The 20,572-nt window shown below is 51.2% G+C and overlaps 1 protein-coding gene across 1 annotated transcript; it reads right to left on the bottom strand.

The window, feature by feature from the left end:
* Positions 1–430: 430 nt before the first annotated feature.
* On the bottom strand, positions 431–20,403 carry RNF115 (ring finger protein 115). Its single transcript, XM_049804539.1, has 9 exons — positions 20,307–20,403; positions 9,582–9,640; positions 8,377–8,428; positions 5,447–5,658; positions 4,849–4,920; positions 4,592–4,664; positions 2,657–2,750; positions 1,332–1,447; positions 431–1,186 (listed from the first exon to the last, which is right to left on the bottom strand). The coding sequence occupies exons 1-9, from the start codon at positions 20,391–20,393 to the stop codon at positions 1,055–1,057; spliced, it is 897 nt and encodes a 298-aa protein (XP_049660496.1). The 5' UTR covers positions 20,394–20,403; the 3' UTR covers positions 431–1,054.
* Between the last annotated feature and the right edge of the window lie 169 nt (positions 20,404–20,572).

The raw sequence follows: 20,572 nt of genomic DNA, 5'->3' as shown, positions 1-20,572 counted from the left end.
TAAAGTTATCGGACTAAGGGAGAATTAAGATTGTGTATTAAACACTGAGGAATTGGCCGTTAAAATGGCTATGCACAGTTAGATCTGTTTTCCTAAAGGATGCCTTTAATGTGGTCCATATGATACAAGCCAGCTAAGGATCCTAAATGACTCACTGTAGGTGGGGGACAGGTTGGAACAGACCTGGGGACACAGGCACATGGCGAAGGGCCAGAAAAAACAAACAAACAAACAAAAATAGTCCACAACAAGACAGAAAATCCTGCTTGGTGCATTCCTGTTCCCAGAACTTGGGGGTTCCTGAGAATCCCGAGCACACTTCTCTCCACCAGCATGCCTGGGGAAGAACTCCAGAAACCCTCCAATGCCTCCATCTTCACCCCTGCCTCTCCCTTGAGAAAACCTAGAACACTATTTTATAGACACAGTCACTTGAATTCAAGAGAGAAGGGGGCCAAAAAAAAAAACCAAAACCCAAAAACCAAAAAACCTCCTGGATTTGATTCTGCCCAGCTGGTTTGAGGGGCAGGGAAAGGGGTCAGAGGAGAGAAGTCCAAAATCTCCATTCCACTCCCTCCTTTACTACAAGGAGCAATGCAAATGGGACACTTTCCCCACCCAAATTTGCCATCTCTTTGCTGGGGACGGGGGAGGACAAGGAGTGAGGACAGGGGGGAGCTGACCCTGTGCTGGGGAGGCTGCACAAGACATCTCAGGACCCCAACGGGGTCTCCCCAACCCTCCCTGCACCAACTCACCCTGCCTCAGATAGGGCCACATTTGAAGTAAAGGTTTCACAAGTATAAAATCAAGTCAAATCACTCAAAAGACTCTGAATTTAGGACTAAAGAGGCGATTCCAATGGAGACGCGATTCGCTCGGAGATGCTAAGTTTCAGGAAAAAGACAGCACTCATTGCAGTAATACCACAGGGTGGGTTCCCTCCCCTGCCCTATATTTCCTGCTACTCTTTTTTTTGTTGTTTGAATTATAATACAATGTACATCCGTAGTAACGATACTCTGTCCCGAGCCCCCAGGGAAGCCCTCGAGCGTCAGAAAGTCCATCGATCATGTAGTTGGCTTTCACTACTAAAGCTGTTACTCGCTGAGGCCTCAGGGTTTTGTGTTTGCCGAGTCGAATCTTCACCTTTTAAGCTCTTCCTGCACACTGGACACGTGTCATGCTGCAAGAGAAATGTGGGAACTTCAGGGAAGTGCCACTCAGATGGCTGCTTTACCCAGATGGTTTCATCCCATCAGACACACAAGGCTTGGCTCAGAGACAGGTCATCTCTCGGAGCCCCCAGACCCATGGTCGCAGGCTCTTACCAGCTCTAACCATGGCACGATGCAGTTGCTGTGGAAGAAGTGATTGCACGGTAACTGCCGAACTTGCTCCGCTACTGTATAGTCCTCTTTGCACACAGGACACTCCAAACCCGTATCTGGAAGATATGCAGAGTGAGGAGGGTGAAGCAGGCAGCTTTAGCTCTCTGGGAACACAAACTCTGATCTTTACAAGGCAGGGTCTGTTTGCATGCAACCTACTGGGCACGGCAGCATTCAGCAGCCAGGTACCAAAGAAATTCCTTACATTCTCTGCATATGACTGGCAACAACAACAACAAAAATCAAACCAAGGGTATTTTAGCCAAATCCTGCCAAAACTTCCTCGCCCAGAATAAAGGCAGTTTTGCAAGGCTGGCGGGGGATGCTTCCATCACACACCCTGGGGAGACCAAGCTCCCAGCCTCTCTCAACTGCCAGGCTGCATGGCCTGAGCTCTGTCAATTCAAACAGGCCAGACTGAGCATTACACCATGGAAATTCTTGGCTTCCCAGACAAGAAGAGGAGACATGGGTATATAAAAAGCACCAGACAAAAATATCTGTTGTGGAAACAGCTTTTCTAATCAAACAGTTTGTCTTAATGGAGCATTTTAGTTTCCAGTAATAGAGCAGCTTGGAGGGAAAGGGATCCTCTGAGCAGCCTTCAGAGACAGCCTTCTGCAAACACGGGGAGAAAAATCCCTGGGGTGAGCTAACTGCAAAACCATAAACGTTATGAGAAACCCACAGGTCTTTGCTGCTAGCTGCACTGCAAGAACCTGTGAGTTTTACATGACATTTCCAGAGTAGTTCGGCAGGAATACGTTCAGAGCCTCAACTACCAGCCCTGCTGGGAGCCAGTTTGAAAGGGAAGAAAGCAACTCACCAAGACCAGCTCTAACGAGACCACAAACAACAGAAAAAACAGATTTTTGAGGAAGGTAAAGCAATCAGGGATTTGGTAGGCCAAAAAGGCAGCACTTAGGGACTGCACAAACACTCTGCGAAACGAGGAAGGTCTTTGCTGATGGCCTGAATTGGCAGAGATCTGAGAGTCCCAGGAGAACTGAACACCAGAGGTGACAGCAGGAGCAAAGCTCAGGATCTCCTGAGCTGGAAGACACGAGTGTTTCCAGCCCGGGTCTAGGCAGTAGTTCAGAAGGATGGAGCAGCACTGCCTTCTATCCTCCCGCATCAGCCAGGGAAGCGCAAGGACACAGCAAAGAGGCTGAGCCTTAGCAGAGGGAGTGGGGGAAGCTCAGGACATGTACATCAAAGCATCAGGACATGAGTGACATTGGACGCTGATGCCTGATTTCACCTACCGACTTGTTCCTGAGTTACTGTCACTGTCGGGAGAGATGAGATCTTCTCTTTGTCAGCTGGAGGTGGTCCCGTGTTTTCCAACTGCCCCAAGAGCTGTGGAGAAGAAAATATGCTGTGCTCAGGAGTAGGGACACTGCTTTGCTGTGCAAAGCATTGTCCTACAAACATGGAGCGTGCTACATCCCAAAACCGGACAGCCAGGCACGAGCAGCTCAGCACAGGCTGTCCCTCGGGGATGTCTATGACCTGGTCCTAATGCTCCTGAAGTGACAGACTTCCCAGGCAGGCTGTGTCACAGCTGCCCCACCAGAAACATTCCTGTTGCCCAACCCTAGAAGCAAGCTCAGATCATTTCATCCTAGTTTAGATATTCAGTGCACAGGTGACCCTTCCATCTTCTGCATCGACGTTTTCAGTGTTAAAACCTTACTTTCATGCCTTCAATCCTGACAATCCCCCTTCTAACATTGCTGCCCTCCAGATATTTCCTCTTGCATCAACAGCTGGGAGACTGAAGAGCTTGGGTGGGAAGGGACACATTGCCACAGACATGGGAGAGGGTGCTAAGCTACCCCTGGAGAATTTTGAACTGAAAGGGAATCGGTAGAGATGTTTCAAGATGAGGAAGAACCTCATACTGCAGAAACAAGGGAGACTGAGCACCTTCTGCCTCTCCCAAGGCTTGACCCAGGTTTTAGGAGGAAAGAGGAGACCTCCCAGGGCCATAAAGAGAAGCTGCTTTAGTCTAGTACTGCCACCAAACCAAGGAGCAGCCATACCAAAGCCTGTTCTCCTGTGGGTCTGTATCTCCTGCATGGAGCCTCCAATGTTTAACACAGGCTGAGCTCAAGCTGCAGAGATGGTGTTGACAGCACCTGTTTTCCTAGCGTTATAGTTTCATGACTCATAGAAATTTTATACTGTTAAGACCCAGATTCACCTGGCAATCAGCTCAAATGGGTTCAAACATGGTCAGGGAGAGCACAGAGAAGCATTTGCAGGAGTCTCATTTAACTTTGAGGGCCACATTAAGATGCCTGGGATGACATGAAACCCCGGGATGGGCAGGGCTGCTGCTCCAGATGCAGACAACAGCTGAGCAGAGCCTGCATATCCAGCCTGAATCTGAACTAAAACACCAACTCCACTGCACTGCGCTTGCCGGGGCTTGCTCTGCTCTGCTGGGTGTGGGGTGGGAGGAGGAAGGTGCTGTCTCTGAGCAGCCATGTGGGCTGCAGACTCATTTTAGAAAGCGGTGGTGAGTAAGGCAGGCAAGACGGGTGTGTGATGCAGCCTGGGAAGCCAGGGGCTACTTATGAATGGCAGCAGATGGCTTTGCCAGGCACTTTCAGGAGGTGTCAGCATGACAACAGCAGCCAAATTAGCTCTCAGTAAAGCATCCGTCTGCTCTTTCCACCCCAGTGATGCCAACACCCTGGAAGAGACGGTTTGTGGATGGAGGCTGGACACCCCCGATCCTCAAAGGAGCCAGACAATGCTTCCAGAGAACAGGAGCAGACTCAGCTCATCCCTCCACAAACCACAGGGGGAAATGGCTCACAGCTGCAAATTGCTGAATTTGGCAAGAGATCCAGGGCTGATGCTGGGAGATTTTCATCCTCAGCCTCTGCTGAGCCCACTGCAAGGCACCTGCAAGCCTTGCACCAGACATGGGTTGACAGAGGTGAACTCAGACACTATTTCCACAGGAATAAGGCCTGAGCCCCTGTTCCTAGACCCTCTGAAGATGCAGGGCACAAGCAACCACCAAGCCAGAAACCTATGGTCTGTTCATAGTCCTCATCCGAAACCCAGGGCTCATCTCCAGCACTGGGACTTACCAGAGAGGAGCACAAAAAACTTAGAGGCACAGATCAAAGCCCAAGCCAGCCAGCTTGGGACTTTCTCCACCCAGGCAATTATAAGGGTCTTACCTGGGTGACAATAGCATCAAGGCCGCTCTGTCCCCACGCGTAGTCCCCAGGATTTGAATGCAGCATCCCACTCCTGCAGATGGGAGCAGAGAGTCAAGGAAGCTGTTTCAACCACCCCAAATGTGCCCCAAGGTTTGAACAATCCTCCCAGTGAAGCCACACTGGGGAGATGGAGCTCCCCAGCACCAGACCACAGCTCTTTACTGGTGTGGACAGCCGTGATCAAAGCCATGGTCTAAACCACGCTTGCTACTCACCAGGAAAAAGGGTGCTGTGAGCCAGGAATCGCTGAGTTTGCAAAAAACCCTGCAAAGATCTGCTGTATTATTCTAAAGGGGGAGGAATCAAAAGAGAAAAAAAAAAGAGCAAGTTGAGCAAACAAATACACGGCAGCAGCAGCAACAGTTTAGCAACAATGGGCAGCAAAACACGAAATACTGCTCCGATCGATCGTAGCCATGTTGTTGCAAGACTCATGCCTAAGTAAATCCCTCTGCAGAAAGGCAAGCCCTCAGACAGAGGGACAGCACAAAGAAACAAGGGATGCTAACTCATCAGAGTGTGGGAGGGTTGGGAGAGGAAATGACTGAGTTTCCCAAGCACTGACTCGTTTCCCTGTGGCGAGGGTTGGCACGGTTACAGGCAAACCCCACCTTTCCCACCATGCAGCTTCAATTCATGCCGAGAGGGATGAAGGGTAGAGCATCTGATGTGAAAACCTGTGTTTTCTGGGCCCAAGGGTCACCTACTGTTAAGTGCCAGGATCCCATTTCATCAGGTTTCTCCCCACGATCCCGCATTTTTTTCCACTGATGGGGGAAGGAGACAATTCCAGGGGGTAATTTAGGCACTTACCCTTCGATAGCAGGAGACCTGTCAGGGCGCGAGCTGCCCCGGGATCTGTACCTCCGTGTCATGGGCAGTCGCGGGGGTCGGCTTGGTCCCCAGAGGTCAGCATGGGCTTGGTGGCCCCTCTCATTGTCCCTGCTGTCTTGATCCAGTGAGCTGCTACTCAGAAAGGGTCTGAAGTCAGGAAAGAACATTGTGTGGTCCAAATGGTCCCAAAGCTGGGGGAAGAAAAGGGGAGACACAAACCACGCACGGCTCTGTCACTAATCCCGGTGACTCCGCTGCCAACATGGAGGCAGGGAAGTCCACCTCAACAGAAGCAATTGAGCAATTCATATGGTTGCCATGGCTCCCTGAAAAAAGTCTGGCAAACAGACTTAATTATAGTCCAAACTAATCAGAAGTACCACCCCTGGGAAGACCAACATGTCATCTCTTTCCTGCTATGTACAGATCCCAACAACATATTTTGTTAAGCCACCCCAGGGCACTGTGAGGGTTGGTCTCTCTCTCCAAGGGCTGGGATTTAAGGGGATATTTGAGCCTCAATTGCCACGGGCTCATTGATTGTTCTGGGTCCTCACAGCCACAGGCAGCAAACAGATGTGGTTGAGGGAACCAAAGCACGGCCCGAGAAAGAGGGTTTGTATCTCCGGTTGTGTCCTCCAGTTCAGTGAACCCAACACTGCAGAACAGAGCAGCATGAAATAGCCGATAATGAAAGGTCTCACACATGTCACACTGTTTTGTGGGGTCCATCCACACAAGTAAAGCTGTCTCCTGGCCCTACAGCAGATCTACCTGCTGCTGGTGGTGCAAAAACCCACCTGCTCCTCGACCAAGTCAAACTGCCAACCCTGAGCCCCTCCAAGGGCAAGGAGGGACACAAATCAAGAGCTGCTGGGGGTAATCAATGGATCTCTGCAAAGCTCCTGGCTATGCTCCCCGCTGTAGGCTGCCAGCCTGCAGAGAAACTGGGGGGTGGACAAAAACACCCGGGAACCCGGAGCAAGGCATCCCCATCCTGACCCACAGCTTGAAGCAGAGAGCCCCCTCAGCGTCCCTCTCCTGCAAAAGCCATTTGGTTTTATTCCTTCCATGATTCAGATCACCTACGGAATAAAATAACAGCTGAGGAGGGCACTGAAGATTTATGATGTGGGTTTAGGAAGAAAAAAAATCATAGAGGACAACAAAACAAGGAGCATTAGACAAGAAACTCTCCATGTAGCATGTGAGAGCAAGCTGCTGCTCACACTTGATATGCCCAGGCCAAGCTCCATGCTGCAAAGGTCATATTCGAAGAAGCAGTGCCCTTGGATTTACTGTGGGAATTAAATGCCACAGAACATAACATGAGGGCTGTTCTTTTCTTATTTGTACTAGACCCTCATCGTGTGTTATGACATGATGAGAGCAGCTTCATTTCCATTTCACACTGAATTAGCTCACTTTAAAAGTCTCTTGCATTGCCTGGTTCAATCTGGTATTGGAGGAAAGGGAGAAGTCCTTCTTAAGTTCTCTGAATTAATACCCTGCAGACGAGAGTTTTGCTTGTTCTCCTGCTGATTATGATCAAGATAGAGCTCTGCCTGCAGCCACCCTGCTGAGAGAAGACTTTCATTTATTATTAATTCTAAAAGCCATTTAAACTTACATAGTGCCTTTCATGCAGAGGCATCCCAAAGCTCTTTGTAAACTGACAGTGGGCTATAAGACGAGATCACTTTATCTTGCTGAAACACGGGCATTTCTGGGATATGGTGCTGGGGAGGAGCAATATAAAGGCAACAGTTTTGTTCAGAAGACAAATGGGTCCAGCTGAAGATTAGGGGAGGAGAGGCAAACCAGCCATATGCAGGGAGCGTGGAAGCAAACAGGAGGGACCCAGATCCAAAACTCAAAGCTGTAGAGGAATTTCAGTTATTTGGTGACCCTTTTTCTGGCACTGAATTGAGTGGCTGCTGCAGGACGCGAAGGAGGGCTCAAGCAACAACACAGACCCCCAAATCTACCCAGGGATAACCCTGGCCTATGAGATGTGACTCAAGACATCGGGGAGCTCTCCTGGCAGGACTGAGAAACAGTTAAAACTCCTTCAATAACTGAGCAAACAAAATAACTTGATCTTTGAGCAAGGTCTGCTGGCAGACGAGACGCATAGAAATTTTATTTCCATCTGTTCTACACAGATCAGCTGAACCGCTGAAGGGAAATAGAGAGCCATGAGGAATGGAGCCTGCAATCAGAGTCTAAAGACAACCTGCCTTCCCCAGCTCTGGAAGAGGAGCTGCTGCCGCAGCCACGAGCCCAAGGTGACTCAGGCGAGGCCACAGCATGAGTTCAGGGTGTGTATTCACGGAGCTCAACTCAGGCTGTTGGCACGTGCCTGGCTGTTTGAGACTTTAGGTAATGGGGTAAGAAAAGACACTTCCAGCACTCGTTGCCCAACACCCCCTGCTCTGAGGTGCACACAACTGAATTACAAGATGCAGACTTTATTATGAGTTTGGACTTTTAGACAGTTGTATTTCTGGTAAAACTCAGAGCAGAAATGAGCAGGGAGGAAAGGGCAGTCAGGCAACACCCTCCCTGGCTGGCTGAGTGTCACCGACACATCCCAGCATCTGCCAGCACTAGGGGCCAGCGTGTCTTTCTAGCATCCTTCTTTTCCTGCCCTGCCCAGTGAGCAAATTTCTGGCAGGTCTCAACCCTGGCAATGTCAACAGTCTCCTCAAAATTTGCCAAGTTCCTGAAAACTCTTAGGAAGATCAGTTGTCCTTTTTGCGTGAAGATGCCTTGACATGCTGCAGCCAGAGCTGAGACTGAAAACCTCTTCATGGCTACAGGTTTTGTTTTGTTGTTGTTTTGGGGGTTTTTTTGGTTTGTTTTTTCGTTTGTCTGTTTTTAAAAAAAAACAAGACAGCAAAACTCACCTCTGCAAACTGTGTGGATGGGCTGTCATCTATGCCACTGCCATCTAGAAAACTGGAGAAAAACAGGTGAGTGAGAGGAGGTCACCCCTCCAGAAATCAGCTCCTCTTCCAGGGTTAAACAGAGACAGGAGCTCGTGTGAGCAAGACAGTCCCCGTGTGGTCTGAGAGAGAAAGGGATGAGCAAACAGAGCCTGCCTGTGTGAACACAGTGGAATAATTCCTAGGGACAGAAAAAGACTATTAAAGTTAAAAGGCTTGTTTATGTGCTAGCATGCTGTGCACAACCCGACCATGGAAGAAGCGTAGTTTCTAACTACCCAGACTCTGGAAAAGCCTCCTAAGAGGAGGCATTTGAGATGGACCTTCATCATTCTGCAAATGGGATTGTGTGCCAAGTGCCCCAGAGGACCCCTTCAGTCTTGCCTTAAGTGACAGGTATACACTCATATTTAAGAAGACGACGTAGTGTGACATTAAGTCATCTCCTCAGTGACACCCAGCCCCAGATTCCTGCTGTGGCAAGTCTCAGATAGCAAAGGTTCACATAATCACTGCTGCCCTTTCATCTCGCCTACCGCCAACCCAAATAAAGCAGTTTTCTCAGCAATGAGAGACCAAACATAGTAAGTGGATCATATATAACAGACATCATTTGGGATCCCTAATTTGCTGGCACCGTGTTCTGCTGGATCATCAATGACCAAACTGGTGCTCCTGGAGAGAAAAGGTATTTCTTTCTCTCTTAGCCTGAGCTGTGAGACTGGAGAGGCAGTTGGGAGACTGAGCTGGGACCAACACAGGAAAAAAGAAAATAAAGGTACTGTGAGTCACTGAGATTCAAGCTTGATTCCTAAAAAAAAGAAAATAATGCTTTTTGCTCTAATAGACCAAAGAAACAGGTGTCCAAAACCTATAAGCACTTTTGTTCACAGGACCTTGTACAGCCTTATTTCACAAATCCCATCTCCTTGGAAGTCTGCCCCAAACCCCTCCACGTGGCTCTAGCATGAGACCGATAGCCACTTGTATTTTCAGTCTCATCCGGTATTAAGTCCAATTCACACTAATATATAAGCTTTCCTTTTGCATTCCTTATTTTATCCTTGTTGTCCACAGTTTTTAGAGGCTTTACACCATGCATCTTACAAACCCAGAAGAAACGTAAGCATGTGGTAAAACAAGTGGTGCATCAATGTTTATGTTACCTGGAATCATCTGTGACTTCTTCAATAAAGCCAGATTCACATCTTGGGCAAGTGTACTCCTGTAAAGACAGAGGAAGCCAGTTTTAGCCACCAAGCACTTAGCTTGTGATTTCAGGAAAAAGACAGAGCTCAAAAAGTTACATGAATCTAACAGGACTCTAACCAGAGTTACAGGAGTCTAACATGGATTCCTGATCTCCACCTCCCTGTAAAGGCACTCTGGAAGACCAGAGTTTCGGTTTCACTAAGAGGATTTCAAAGCCCAGTGGTTACAGCAGATATTATTCACCTCAACTGACAATTGTGGAACAAAAAAACGCACCCATATCAAGAACACACAAGGTTAGTGGTGGACCGAAGAAAAATAAATTTAAAAAACCAACACACCTACAGACAATGACATTTAAGAAAAGAGCCATTTACAAGCCTGCTGCAAAGCACCAGGACAAGGCCAGTTCCCAGCCACAATGACGGAAAGCAAGTCACTTGAATTAAACTGGTGTCAGAAAGCCGATGAGCTGCTGGCAACGCAGCGCCAACAGGGAGCTGGATTTGCTGCTGCTCGCACCGAGAGGAAGACGGCTCTTGCAGGGAACTTGCAGACATGTTCTGCAATTACCAGAGTTAGAAAATAAATATTTTTTACTTTTTCCTGCCAAACCATTTTCATAAAAGGGAACTCCATATGTAAGCCAGGCTTGCCAGCTGTTGATCACCGATACTACCTCTGCCCGTTGCTCTGTCCTCCCACCGAGCAGGCCATCCCCTTACCAAACGAATTATCTGGGCTGCAGAAGAGGGAACACACAGCCCCAGGGCTGCTTGCCCTGGCACATCACCTGGATAAAAAGCAGCTCCTCCCAAGGCCACAAAATTCTAATCCAAAAGGCTCAAACATGCACCTTTCCCACTGCTGGCTCCTTCTGAGCCTGCCCTGCCAGCTGAGGCGCTGCCGGATCAGTAGGAAGGTGCTGGTCACCAGTAAAGCAGGAGGTGGATGGGTTTGCGCTGTGGTTGCAAAGCTTTTAAGGATGGGAGAGAGGGAACTGGATAATCCAGAGGCTTCTCTGCTCTGGAATATGCTGCTAGGGCCATCAAAGCAGGATCTGCTGCAGGGAAAGATAGTAAGAAGCCAGGCTGGGCAGATGCACAGACAGACAACGCACAGCCAGAGCACAAAGCATGGAGAAGAGGCACCTCTGGGTCCACCTTGCAGCAGTTCCCTGAACTCAGGGCCCTATGGGCAGCCCCCATCACCTCCCTATCTGTAAGCGGGAGAAAACCTCCTGTGGCCCCTCTGGACTCCTCAGCCCATGCTCATCTGGTGCTACGGAAGTGCAAGTTCTGTGCAAAAGGTGGGGAAAAGCCATTATCCAGCCTCCCCACCTCCAGCCCTCCTGAAAACCAGCCAAAGGAGAAAAAAATCAGATTCCCCCTGTGGTTTCTCACCACCCACCCCCCCCCCCCCAGCATTACCAAGCAGGGACACCCCACCCAGGGGCAAACACACACACAAGGAATATCAACCAGGGCTTGCACCGGCAGGGAAAGGGCAGAAGGGCTCCATCCTCACAACTACATCAGCACAGCAACACCCCTTTACCAGCTATTTATCCACCAAGAGAAATATAAGGACTGCTCCCCAAAAGGAGAGCATCCTTGTCAGCCTTCACCTGAGAGAAGGGCACATCCAGCTGCATGACCACACGGCAATCCCGGGTTCAGCACCAGGAATCGGAAGAGCTGCTCACAGAGAACCACGGAGGCAGCTGAGCTTTTAGGTGCAGTGGGGAAGATTTCTTTAGAGGAGAAAAGTTTTCTGTTTTCATTGCAAGCCCTCATTTTGTCCCAGAGCCATGGGTCAGCTTCAATTTAGGGCAAAACGTTGCCAAAACCAAAAAGCACCCCCAGATCCTCCCTCCCCAGCCCATCCTGCTGCAGGAGACAGAGCACTCCCAAAACCCATGCTCTAGGCAGTGACTTTTCAACCCATGATTTGTGGAGTCTCTGTCCAAAAACCAACCCTCCTGATAAGTCTTGCTTTCTTTACTCACGCTTCCCAGACAGCAGATAAAAACCCTGCCAGCATCCTGTGAGCCACAGCCTTGAGCCCTCGGTGTCAAATCCTGCTACCTAGACCTGGAGCCTGACAAGGAAGAGGAAAGATAAGACACCCATGCCAGTGGTACACCAGTTGCTCCAGCTCCTTCCTTTGAACTCCCAAAACGCCACTGAGCTCAAGGACTGATCGAATTCCTGGTGCAGCGTTACCGGAGCTGGGGCACAGGTGAGACATCTCCCAGCCCTGTAACACAACACCTTTGTAGAGGCAGCTCCAAATTCACCCATGTCTTTTTTTGCTTTCATGAAATGCAAGCTTCATCTTCCCATCCCCTGTCACCATACAGCTCCGTCTCATTTTCCCACTGAGTCTGTGTTTCCCTGGGAATGGCACATAAGCCCTCTAGACACCTCAATTAATCTCATTTTGCTTTTCCCCCCCAAGCAAAGCATTAGCTGGCAATATTTACCAGGTGCTGTGCTTACACAGGGGCACCTCGCTTGCCAGCTGGAGCAGCTTCAAAGATGGACAAGAATGCAGCAGGGGGCTGCCCACAACAGCTTCGCTCCCAAAACACACATGACACCCCAGCCTGCGACAGGAGAGGTCGAGCACAGGTTTTCACAAAGACCCATTTAGGCAGCCAAACATGTGGTATATTTTCAAAAGAGCTCCAGCCTTGAGTATAATGGGAACTGATGGATGATGAGCTCTTAGAAAGGGAAAAAAAAAAAAAAAATCTGCCTGGGGCTTTCGGCTTTGCATCTGTGAATTGCAAGGCTAACGAGAATAGATGCGTGCGATGCGTGTGTTTGAAAGGGGAATGTGCATTGCTCGGTTCTGCATAGGAGCAAATTGTGGGACTAAATGCCACCACGGAGACTAAGTCCAGCTGTGCAGCCAGGAAGGCTGGGGGGTATAGCATGGACCCACCTCTGAACCAAAATTACAATACAGAGGGGAGAAAAAAAGAAAAAGCTCTTTTTGGGAAGGTTCTGCAAAATGCAGAGTACTCTCAGGTGTCCCTCTTCAGAGATGCTGGATCTGAGCTGCAAATTAGAAGCAAGGAGCAGTGAATGCCTGGTATTTCTTAAAACTAATGAATACATACCAAATCTAAAGCTAGGCACTAAAATACTGGGGTCAAAAAAGCTCATTTCATACTATGCCACCTCATTTCATACTATGCCACCAGGCTTCAGAGGGATACCGAACCAGGAAGATGTTCTGCACTGTCTAAAAATCCTTCACCTAATTCATTTCCAGCATTTTCCCTGTCAAAATGACCATGTTGAAAAGATTTTTTTTAATTTTTTTTCTTTTCTTCCTAAACTTAGCAGCAGGCCATGCCATCAGGGACACTGCAGGTCTGATGTGTCTCTGGAAGCTTTTGAATGTTTCTTTTTATGTTATAATCTGTATGGAAATTACCAGCACCTTGCCCAGCAGCTCAAATCTATAGTCAGAGCATGAAGAGAGATAAAAATGGCATTTGGGATAAATAGCAACAGGGGGGAGGGAGAAGGGAAACCAGAACAGACAACGGGAGGCGGGTGGGATACTGCAGAGCGTCGCATGCACGGAGAGGCACGGGCCCTTCATCTTACCTACCTGCTTTCTGCAAGAGGTTTAGGGATGCATCAGACAGCCCCAGTCTCTGCCAGAGCCTCCTGCTTGCACAGAGGGAACTCCATGGGTGCCCCACGTCCTGAGAACTGCCACCGCAACCATTTCGGTGAGCACAGGGACCTCATTCCCCGAGCAGGATCCAGCCACGGTGCAAAGAAAAAGGCTTTCCAGGGAAGCCGGCAGCATCCTATCACTCCGACTCCCCTTCAGCCTGGTGGTCTGTGTTTCCCAGAAGGAAAATAAACCAAAATCCCATCAGAAGCCCTTGCTGCCTGCGGCTCTGTCTGAGGCTCTGTCTGACAGGAGCCCAGTGTGCCCTGGTCACAAGAGATGCAGGCTCATTAGCTAGAGGAAAGCAGCCAGCTGATTTCTTTAGCAGCCAGAACTGGGTGGCACATACATGGCTAGCCTAAGCATATCTGTCAGGAGCGATGTTACTAGATTTGATCCTACATCAGGCCAGAAAGGATGGACTAGAAGGTTTCTCAGCATCTGGTTTGTGGGTCCATACACCCAGGCGGTCCCCCAGTCCCCCTTCACCCCCAAAACAGAGGGAAAGATGCAAATTAAATTCCAATTAAGAAGCAAGCAAAGGCACATGGCAGAAAACCGTCTAAGACTTGAGGTCCCCGCAGAAAACTGAATTTAAAGACTCTAAAACACCAGGAAAACCAACACGCAGGTTGCTTTGGTCCATCTGCTGTGCCATTTGGGTTCTTGGGCTGAGCAGGCAAAGCAAGGCACATGGCCAGGCTCTGGCAGAGGCACCGTTTGTGCCTTTGCCCTGATCATCATCCCACCCAGATGCACAGCAAGCCAGGAACCACCAATTCCCCCCCATCAGTGTCACATCGCACTCAGAAGACCCTACACCACCCAAGCGCCCGGTGCCATACTGACAAGGCCATCATGGTACGGCACGTCCCCTCTGCAGTCCAGCCTGTCCTGCCAGCTCAGCCCTCTATCGCGGAGCTTTCAGTGCCGTCAGCATCTTTTGGCTGAGGCACCAAACTCGAGCTGCTCCCAGCCACTGCGGCCAAAGGCCCACAGGTAATGGTGTTAGTTTGTCACCCTCACCTGCAAGGCAGGGCTCAAACCGTCCCCTTCTCATGTTCTCCTGGCTATTCCAGGCACCGGCAACTTGGAGAGGAGACCTCAAAGCAAGCTCCCTGATCAGCAAGGCACAGGCTCCGATGAAGGAGAAAGCATAAGGCAAGCTGAGAAGTTTTCCCCAACTCTTGCTCCATCCAGCAGCTGTGCACACTTCTACTCTGGTCGCTTGTCCTCCCTTCAATGGCCATGAGCCCATCCCACAGCTCTAACCCCAGACATAACTTAACTACCTTCCCTTCTCTTCACCAGGCAGCTACAGGCAGGATAACTCAGCTCCATCACCCCGGGCTTGGGTTGACTCATTTGTCTTTGCCGAATTAAATAGCCCTCCTGTAATCCCCACAGCTGCAACGATATTTACTCCTCATTTTTAAGTACTGGGCAACATCACTCTGCACCGTCCAAACCGGCTTCACCCAAGGGGCAGCTGCTCCTTGCATTAAATAAACTGTATAGTTTATATTTGACATGGGTGAAAAGACTTGATCTGCCCAGAGAAGAGACGCTAAATCAACACTTCAGAGCCACACAAGTTGCAGCTCACAGAAAGACTGAGCCTTACACGCCTTAAACATCAGTTAGGAAAAGACGGCTTTTGCATTCTCACAAAGAAGCAGCAGCAAAAAAAACCTCCATGGCATCTCTTCCCCCGGCGGGATGCTGGAGCACACATGAACTCTTGAGATCTGCTATCACACTGGCACATGAGCCAGGACCGTGGCTCTCACCCTTGAAGCTCAACAGCTTCTCCCCAGACCTCTGCTCCTCGAGGCAGCTTATCACCTCGACATGTGTTTTTACCATCTGAGGACCTTCCTCATGCTACACATTGGCTGTGGAGGCCACGGCTAGAGGGTGTTGGGAATCCAGAAGCATAAAAATGTCTTTAAAAGGTCACTAGATGAATTCTTGGAGGATTGTGATTCTTAAACCCAAGAGTGCAGGTACAGTCTCCAGCTCAGGAGATGCTTCAGCACATGGAGGTCTAGAAGAAAGACTGCTCAGTAACCCCTCATTTTCCACTACTTTGTCCCTAATCCATTCCCTAGTCCCTGTTGGAAAGGGGATCCAGAGCTCAAAGGAGCCAAGACAGCTAATTTTATGCAAAAAAGGTGTTTGGTTTTTGTTTTGTTTCTTAATAAAAAACATACTGCCAAGAGAAGACAAAGCAGTTGTCACACCAGACAGCAGGTGACATCAAATGCTCTGGGACAACATCTCCCTCACCTCACTATTGTACAAAGCCACACGCCATCTCCTCTGCTCCAGGACCTGACCTCAGAACTTGCTGCTTCTTCTTCCCCCCAGAGCAAGGACAGGGCCCTCGGTGAGACACAGACAGACTCTTCATTATAAATATTAAACATGCTGTCACTGATGTTACAGACAGGGACTATCTTATCCTAACCTTGAATCCATTTCAGCATCATCGCACAGTTCATCAGCCAATTCAAGCATTCCTTTGAGCTGCACAGGGCTGAGTGCAAGGGAAACTCCACCACCAAAACACCGGACACCCGGGTGACAGCTTTTAACCGTGCGTGGCACCAGGTGGACGGTTTATCATCCTCAGCGTTCATCCAGAGCTCTTCAAGGGTACGGAAACTCGAAGCGAGAACAGCTCCTCTCCTGGCTTGCTCCCAGCTGAGACCACCTGGCTTCACAACGAAGGAGAAGGGGGGTCAGGCCATTTCAGCAGGGACAGGAGCCTAGCATGGATGAAGCCAGCCAGCCACAGAAGGGATGAGCAGGGGAATTGCTCCAGCCTCCTCCTACCACCTCTGGGGAGGGGAGCAGCAGGCTGAAACAAGCACACATAGCAGCAGTCAGCACTGCAGGACCTGTGTCACTGGGAGAGCCGAAATCCCTGCTCAGTTTTGCATCTCATCCAGCCACACGTTCTCTCTCTCTCTCGGGTTTTTCCTCCCCGCTTTAAAATACAAACAGATCCACAGGGCTGCAGCCCCATCAGGGCAAGCACCTGCCGCACACAGCAAATTGAAATAGCCGGCAGGGGATATCGTTAAACATCAGCCAGCTTCTCAGCATCAAACCCACACTGCAATCCAGCTGTTCGGGCAGCCATCAACCCAATGCAGCCCCATCAAAGACCCAACGCCGCCTCCCATTAACACTACAGGCTCCTGCTGACATGGAGGCAGCCCCCACCTGTGCCAAAAGGGCCAGAGGTGACCTGTCGAGGCACCACCCCTGCTCGGGGCACCCACATGTTGACATGGGCAGTCAGGGAGCAAAGTCTATCCCACCTCTGCCCACTCTCTGGGAGGTTCCAGCTTACTGCTGAAGTGAGAAGACACAGCAGCTCCACTGAGGATGACTGCTGCATCTAAAACCAATGTGCTGGGAGTCCTTACCAGGTCCCAGCAATGGCAATAAACACCATGGCAGATGCATGCTGGCTTTGAAAGGAGGCAGCAGACCCACACCTCTAAATCTTGCCTGATGAGCAGCAGATCCTTTTGCTCAGAGGGTGTCAGTACAAAGAAAAACCTCCTGGACAAACAATCTGCAGCCAGGGTTTTAGTTTAGGTTGCCATTATCCTGGTGAGAACAGTTAAAAAAAAAAAAAAAAAAACCAAACCAGTGCACTCAGCATTTGTTTTGTTTTTGCAAAGACAGAGAGAGAAGTTACTTGTCTGGGGTGAGAGAAAAAAAGATGTTGGGGGCGTGGGACCACATCCTGATCCTGGCAAATGGGTCCAGCTTCTCGCAATTTATCACTTTCAGTTTTGCAGATCCACCCCCATGGAAGCAGTAATTGCTCTGCTGGTGGTAAACTGAGGCACAGAGAGTCACTGGCCAAAATAAATCAGTGCTGCGTCAGATTGGGGTGCACACAACCAGCACTCCTCCTGCAAGGCATGGTGATGGTCACCCAGCCTGGAGGGACAAGGGGACTCCACCTGAGGACAGACCAAAGGGAAGCGGCGAAAGCAGCTCCCAAGGTCACCCTGTTGCAAGCACCGGCAGAGCAGCCCCATGGCCCACATCCTCCCCAGCCGGGGGTTCAGCTGACACCCCTACACCAACTGTCCCCAAGCCATGGGGACAGCACCAACCCAATGCAGCAGCTGGTCACGCCAAGCTCCTTAAAGCACGTCTGGGCACTGAGTAAAGATTGCAAAAGCCTCTCCCAGTCAAGCTGACCAGCTGGGGAAGGCCGTAAGGAAGTTCTGGCTACTTTTTCCTTCAAAGGGATGATGTGACGGAACAGGTTTGGGGATGACTGACAGTCCCCAACAGGTCACAGGGAACCTGTCCATCCCTGTCCCCACCCCAGGGTCAGGCCAGAAGATTGGAAATCTCAAAAGAGCAAACCAATTCATTACTTTGGCAGGCACAACCTCCAAATAAATGTTTTTATAAAGCCAGGACCGTAACAACCTGTATTTCTAGACCCACCAAAAGCTCTACAATGCTTATCCCTACAGAAATCCAGCTGTCTCCAGAGGGGAACAAGAGTGGAACCCAGCGGGAGAGGCAAAACAACAGCCTCCACTGAGGCCTCAACCCTGAGCTGGGTTTCTGGGTGCTCTCGAAATAGAAACTGGAGCAAGACACGCTGGGAGAGCTGGGCAAGCCATCCTCCAGGCAGAGGATTCGGCGACCTCTTTAATGCCCACACAAAGCAGAAAGGACTTCGGTACGCCTGGGCTCCTGATTTAGCAGCGAAGGAAACCGCTCGTGGCATGCCGGATCCAAGGAAATGAAAAACCATCAGAGGTTTGATGTAAAGGTGTTTCATGGAGCAGGCCTGGAGTTTTACTCCCAGGTCAAGCAAGAAATACTATTGAGGCACTAGGCAAGCCTGAGTCTCGTGGATGGATGGGGTTTGAGCAGGTTTTGGACAGTAATTCTTTCTAACACAGTAGATTTTGAAACACTGAAAGGTGAAGTGCCGAAGTCAGCAACAGATGGAAATGGTGAGAGTGGAGTAAAATTTGAGAGACAGGAAGGAAGAGAAGCACCCAAAGGTAAAGCTACTAGCTCCAGAGGAGTTGGGATGGATCTGGATGCAGATATCCGACTTCCATACCATCAGATGAGGATAAGCCTTGGGGGGCTGCTCATGCCTGCAGAAGCCCCCACTGGAGGCTATGTCGGGGCCCCTTGACCAGGCTGGGTACGAGCGCTTTCAGAGCCTGCGTGCACCCCTCTTGCTGCTGAGAGGCCACATTGCTCCATTTGCCTGGATTTTACAGAAATCAGGGAAGGGGCCTCGGTGCCCAAGGGGTCTGTGCACAGCCTTGTTCCCATCTTGCCAACAGACAAGGACAGGGAGGGCTCCAGCACCCTTGGACAGTAAAGGAGCAGAGAAAACCCACAACTCGGCTCAGAAATGAACTTTGTGGGTAAACAAAGCTGATAACTTCCTGCCTGCAGATCCCAGGGCGCCTGCAGGTGACAGGAGATATGGCCAGCAGCAAAGCAAGGACAGCTTGTAAATCGGACTTGGATGTAGATGCAGCCCACGGGTAACGGCTGCCAACACATCTCCCCTCTGTCCCACACTGCTCAGCTGAGGAAGGATGCAGGCAGCCAGATGAAGGTGGCCGCCCAGTTCACCCCCTCCTTCTGCTGCTCCACACACCAGCCCTGTCTGTATCCCCCAGTCCTGCCCCTATCCCTTCCCAGGCCGGGCACTGGGATTATACCCAGCACCATGGGGAACAGGAGCATCAGCTCAGTCCTGTCCTCTCTCCCCAGATGTCCCCCAACTTCAGCAACCACGGGTCAAACCTGCCACCCCCAAACCCCCCAAAATGGAAGGGGGGGGCAGGCAGAATATTAAGGTCACACCAGCCCAGACCCACTTTGAGCTGCCTTGCTGAGGGGCCACAGGGATTTGTCACCTCCCTGCTCACCCTTTTGCGGGTGTTGGGCTCCCCAGATATGGGGGACTCGGTCCCACTGGGTTGGGGCTGAAGCCCTCCTCTCCTTCTCACCCAGAGGGGCAGCAGCAATGAAGAACCCCTCACGGGCTTGGTTAAGAGGTGAGAGCTGGGGGTCACCCCTGGGAGGGGGCCACATACAGACCATCCAGGTGCTCTCTGCAGTCTTCAGCAGGGACATCAGCGCTTCCCAAAAGGACTCATCTTCTCCTACAGCCCTACGGATGTTGGGGTGTGGGTCAACCTGTCCTCAAGAGGTTTTTTTTGGGGGGGGGGGGGGTGTCACTGCAGTCAGCAGGGTTGGGGGGGGGGGGCACCCTGCCCCCACAAGGTTCAGCAGGATTTGAGAGCTGACCCCTTTCTACACAGCCTAGGGCACAGAGTGGGGGGTGTCACCCCTAACCACTGAGTTTCTGGAAAACCACCCCTTCCCCACGGGATTTTGGGGGTGAGCCCCTCCCTGCAGGCATCAGGAAAGTTTTGGGGGATCACAGCAGTCTCTGAGGCTTTGCAGGGTAGTCCTGTTTCAGGGGGCACCCCTTCACCACAGAATGGGGGGCGGGGGGGTACCCCTTCCCTGCAGGGGTCAAAAGGTGATCTGGCAGAGGGAGGAGGGGGGGGTCTCCCCTGTCTGTAACGTTTGAAGGGAACACCCCTTCCCGAAAGGCTCGGGGGAAGATGACGACTTGGGGGGGGGGGGGGGGGGTTGCCCCTGCCTGCAGGGCTTGGGGGGCTTCCCTTCCACACAGGGGTCAGGAAGGGGATGAGGGAGGGTCACCCCTATCTGCAAGGCTTGAGGGGGGGATAGCCCCCCCAGGCTGGACCCCGGGAAGGGATCCCCACCCCAGTGGGAGATCTTGGGGGGGGGGGGGGGGGGCGAGCCCCTCACCCCCGGGCCTGGCCCGCCCCCGCCGGGGGCGGGGGGAGAGGCCGCGACGCTGAGAGGCGTCGGCCTCCCCCCCCCCACCCACACACACACACACCGCGGCCCCAACCCCCGGCGCTTACCGGCAGCTTGGGGCTGACCTCCCCCTTGCAGCTATGGCAGAAGAAGCGGTGCTGGGACACGGCGGCCGCCGCCGAGGCCTCCGCCATCTTCTCTCTCCCCCGCCTCCACCGCCTCCCTGCCGTCAGTCCTCCGCCGAGGCAGCGAGGCCGCGGCCCCACCGGGTAGAGCGTCGGCGGAATAACCCGCTAGCCTTTAAGCTTCCGGCTCGCTCGTCTGCTCTGGGCCGAAGCAAGCGAGCTCGTGTGGGTAGAGCGTCACCTCGGCC

The sequence above is a fragment of the Accipiter gentilis genome, chromosome 7 (assembly GCF_929443795.1).
Source record: "Accipiter gentilis chromosome 7, bAccGen1.1, whole genome shotgun sequence".
Taxonomy (NCBI): Eukaryota; Metazoa; Chordata; class Aves; order Accipitriformes; family Accipitridae; genus Astur; species Astur gentilis.
The sequence above is the reverse complement of the archived record's forward strand: the minus strand, read 5'-3'. Positions and strand labels throughout refer to the sequence as shown.

Coding starts and splice junctions, on each gene's coding strand:
- RNF115 (XM_049804539.1), bottom strand. CDS start 20,393: ATGGCGGAGGCCTCGGCGGCGGCCGCCGTGTCCCAGCACCGCTTCTTC. Junction 9,641..20,306: donor AGGTCAGCCCCAAGCTGCCG/GTAAGCGCCGGG, acceptor CTGTCTTTACAG/GAGTACACTTGCCCAAGATG. Junction 4,665..4,848: donor TCACAGCACCCTTTTTCCTG/GTGAGTAGCAAG, acceptor TCCCATCTGCAG/GAGTGGGATGCTGCATTCAA.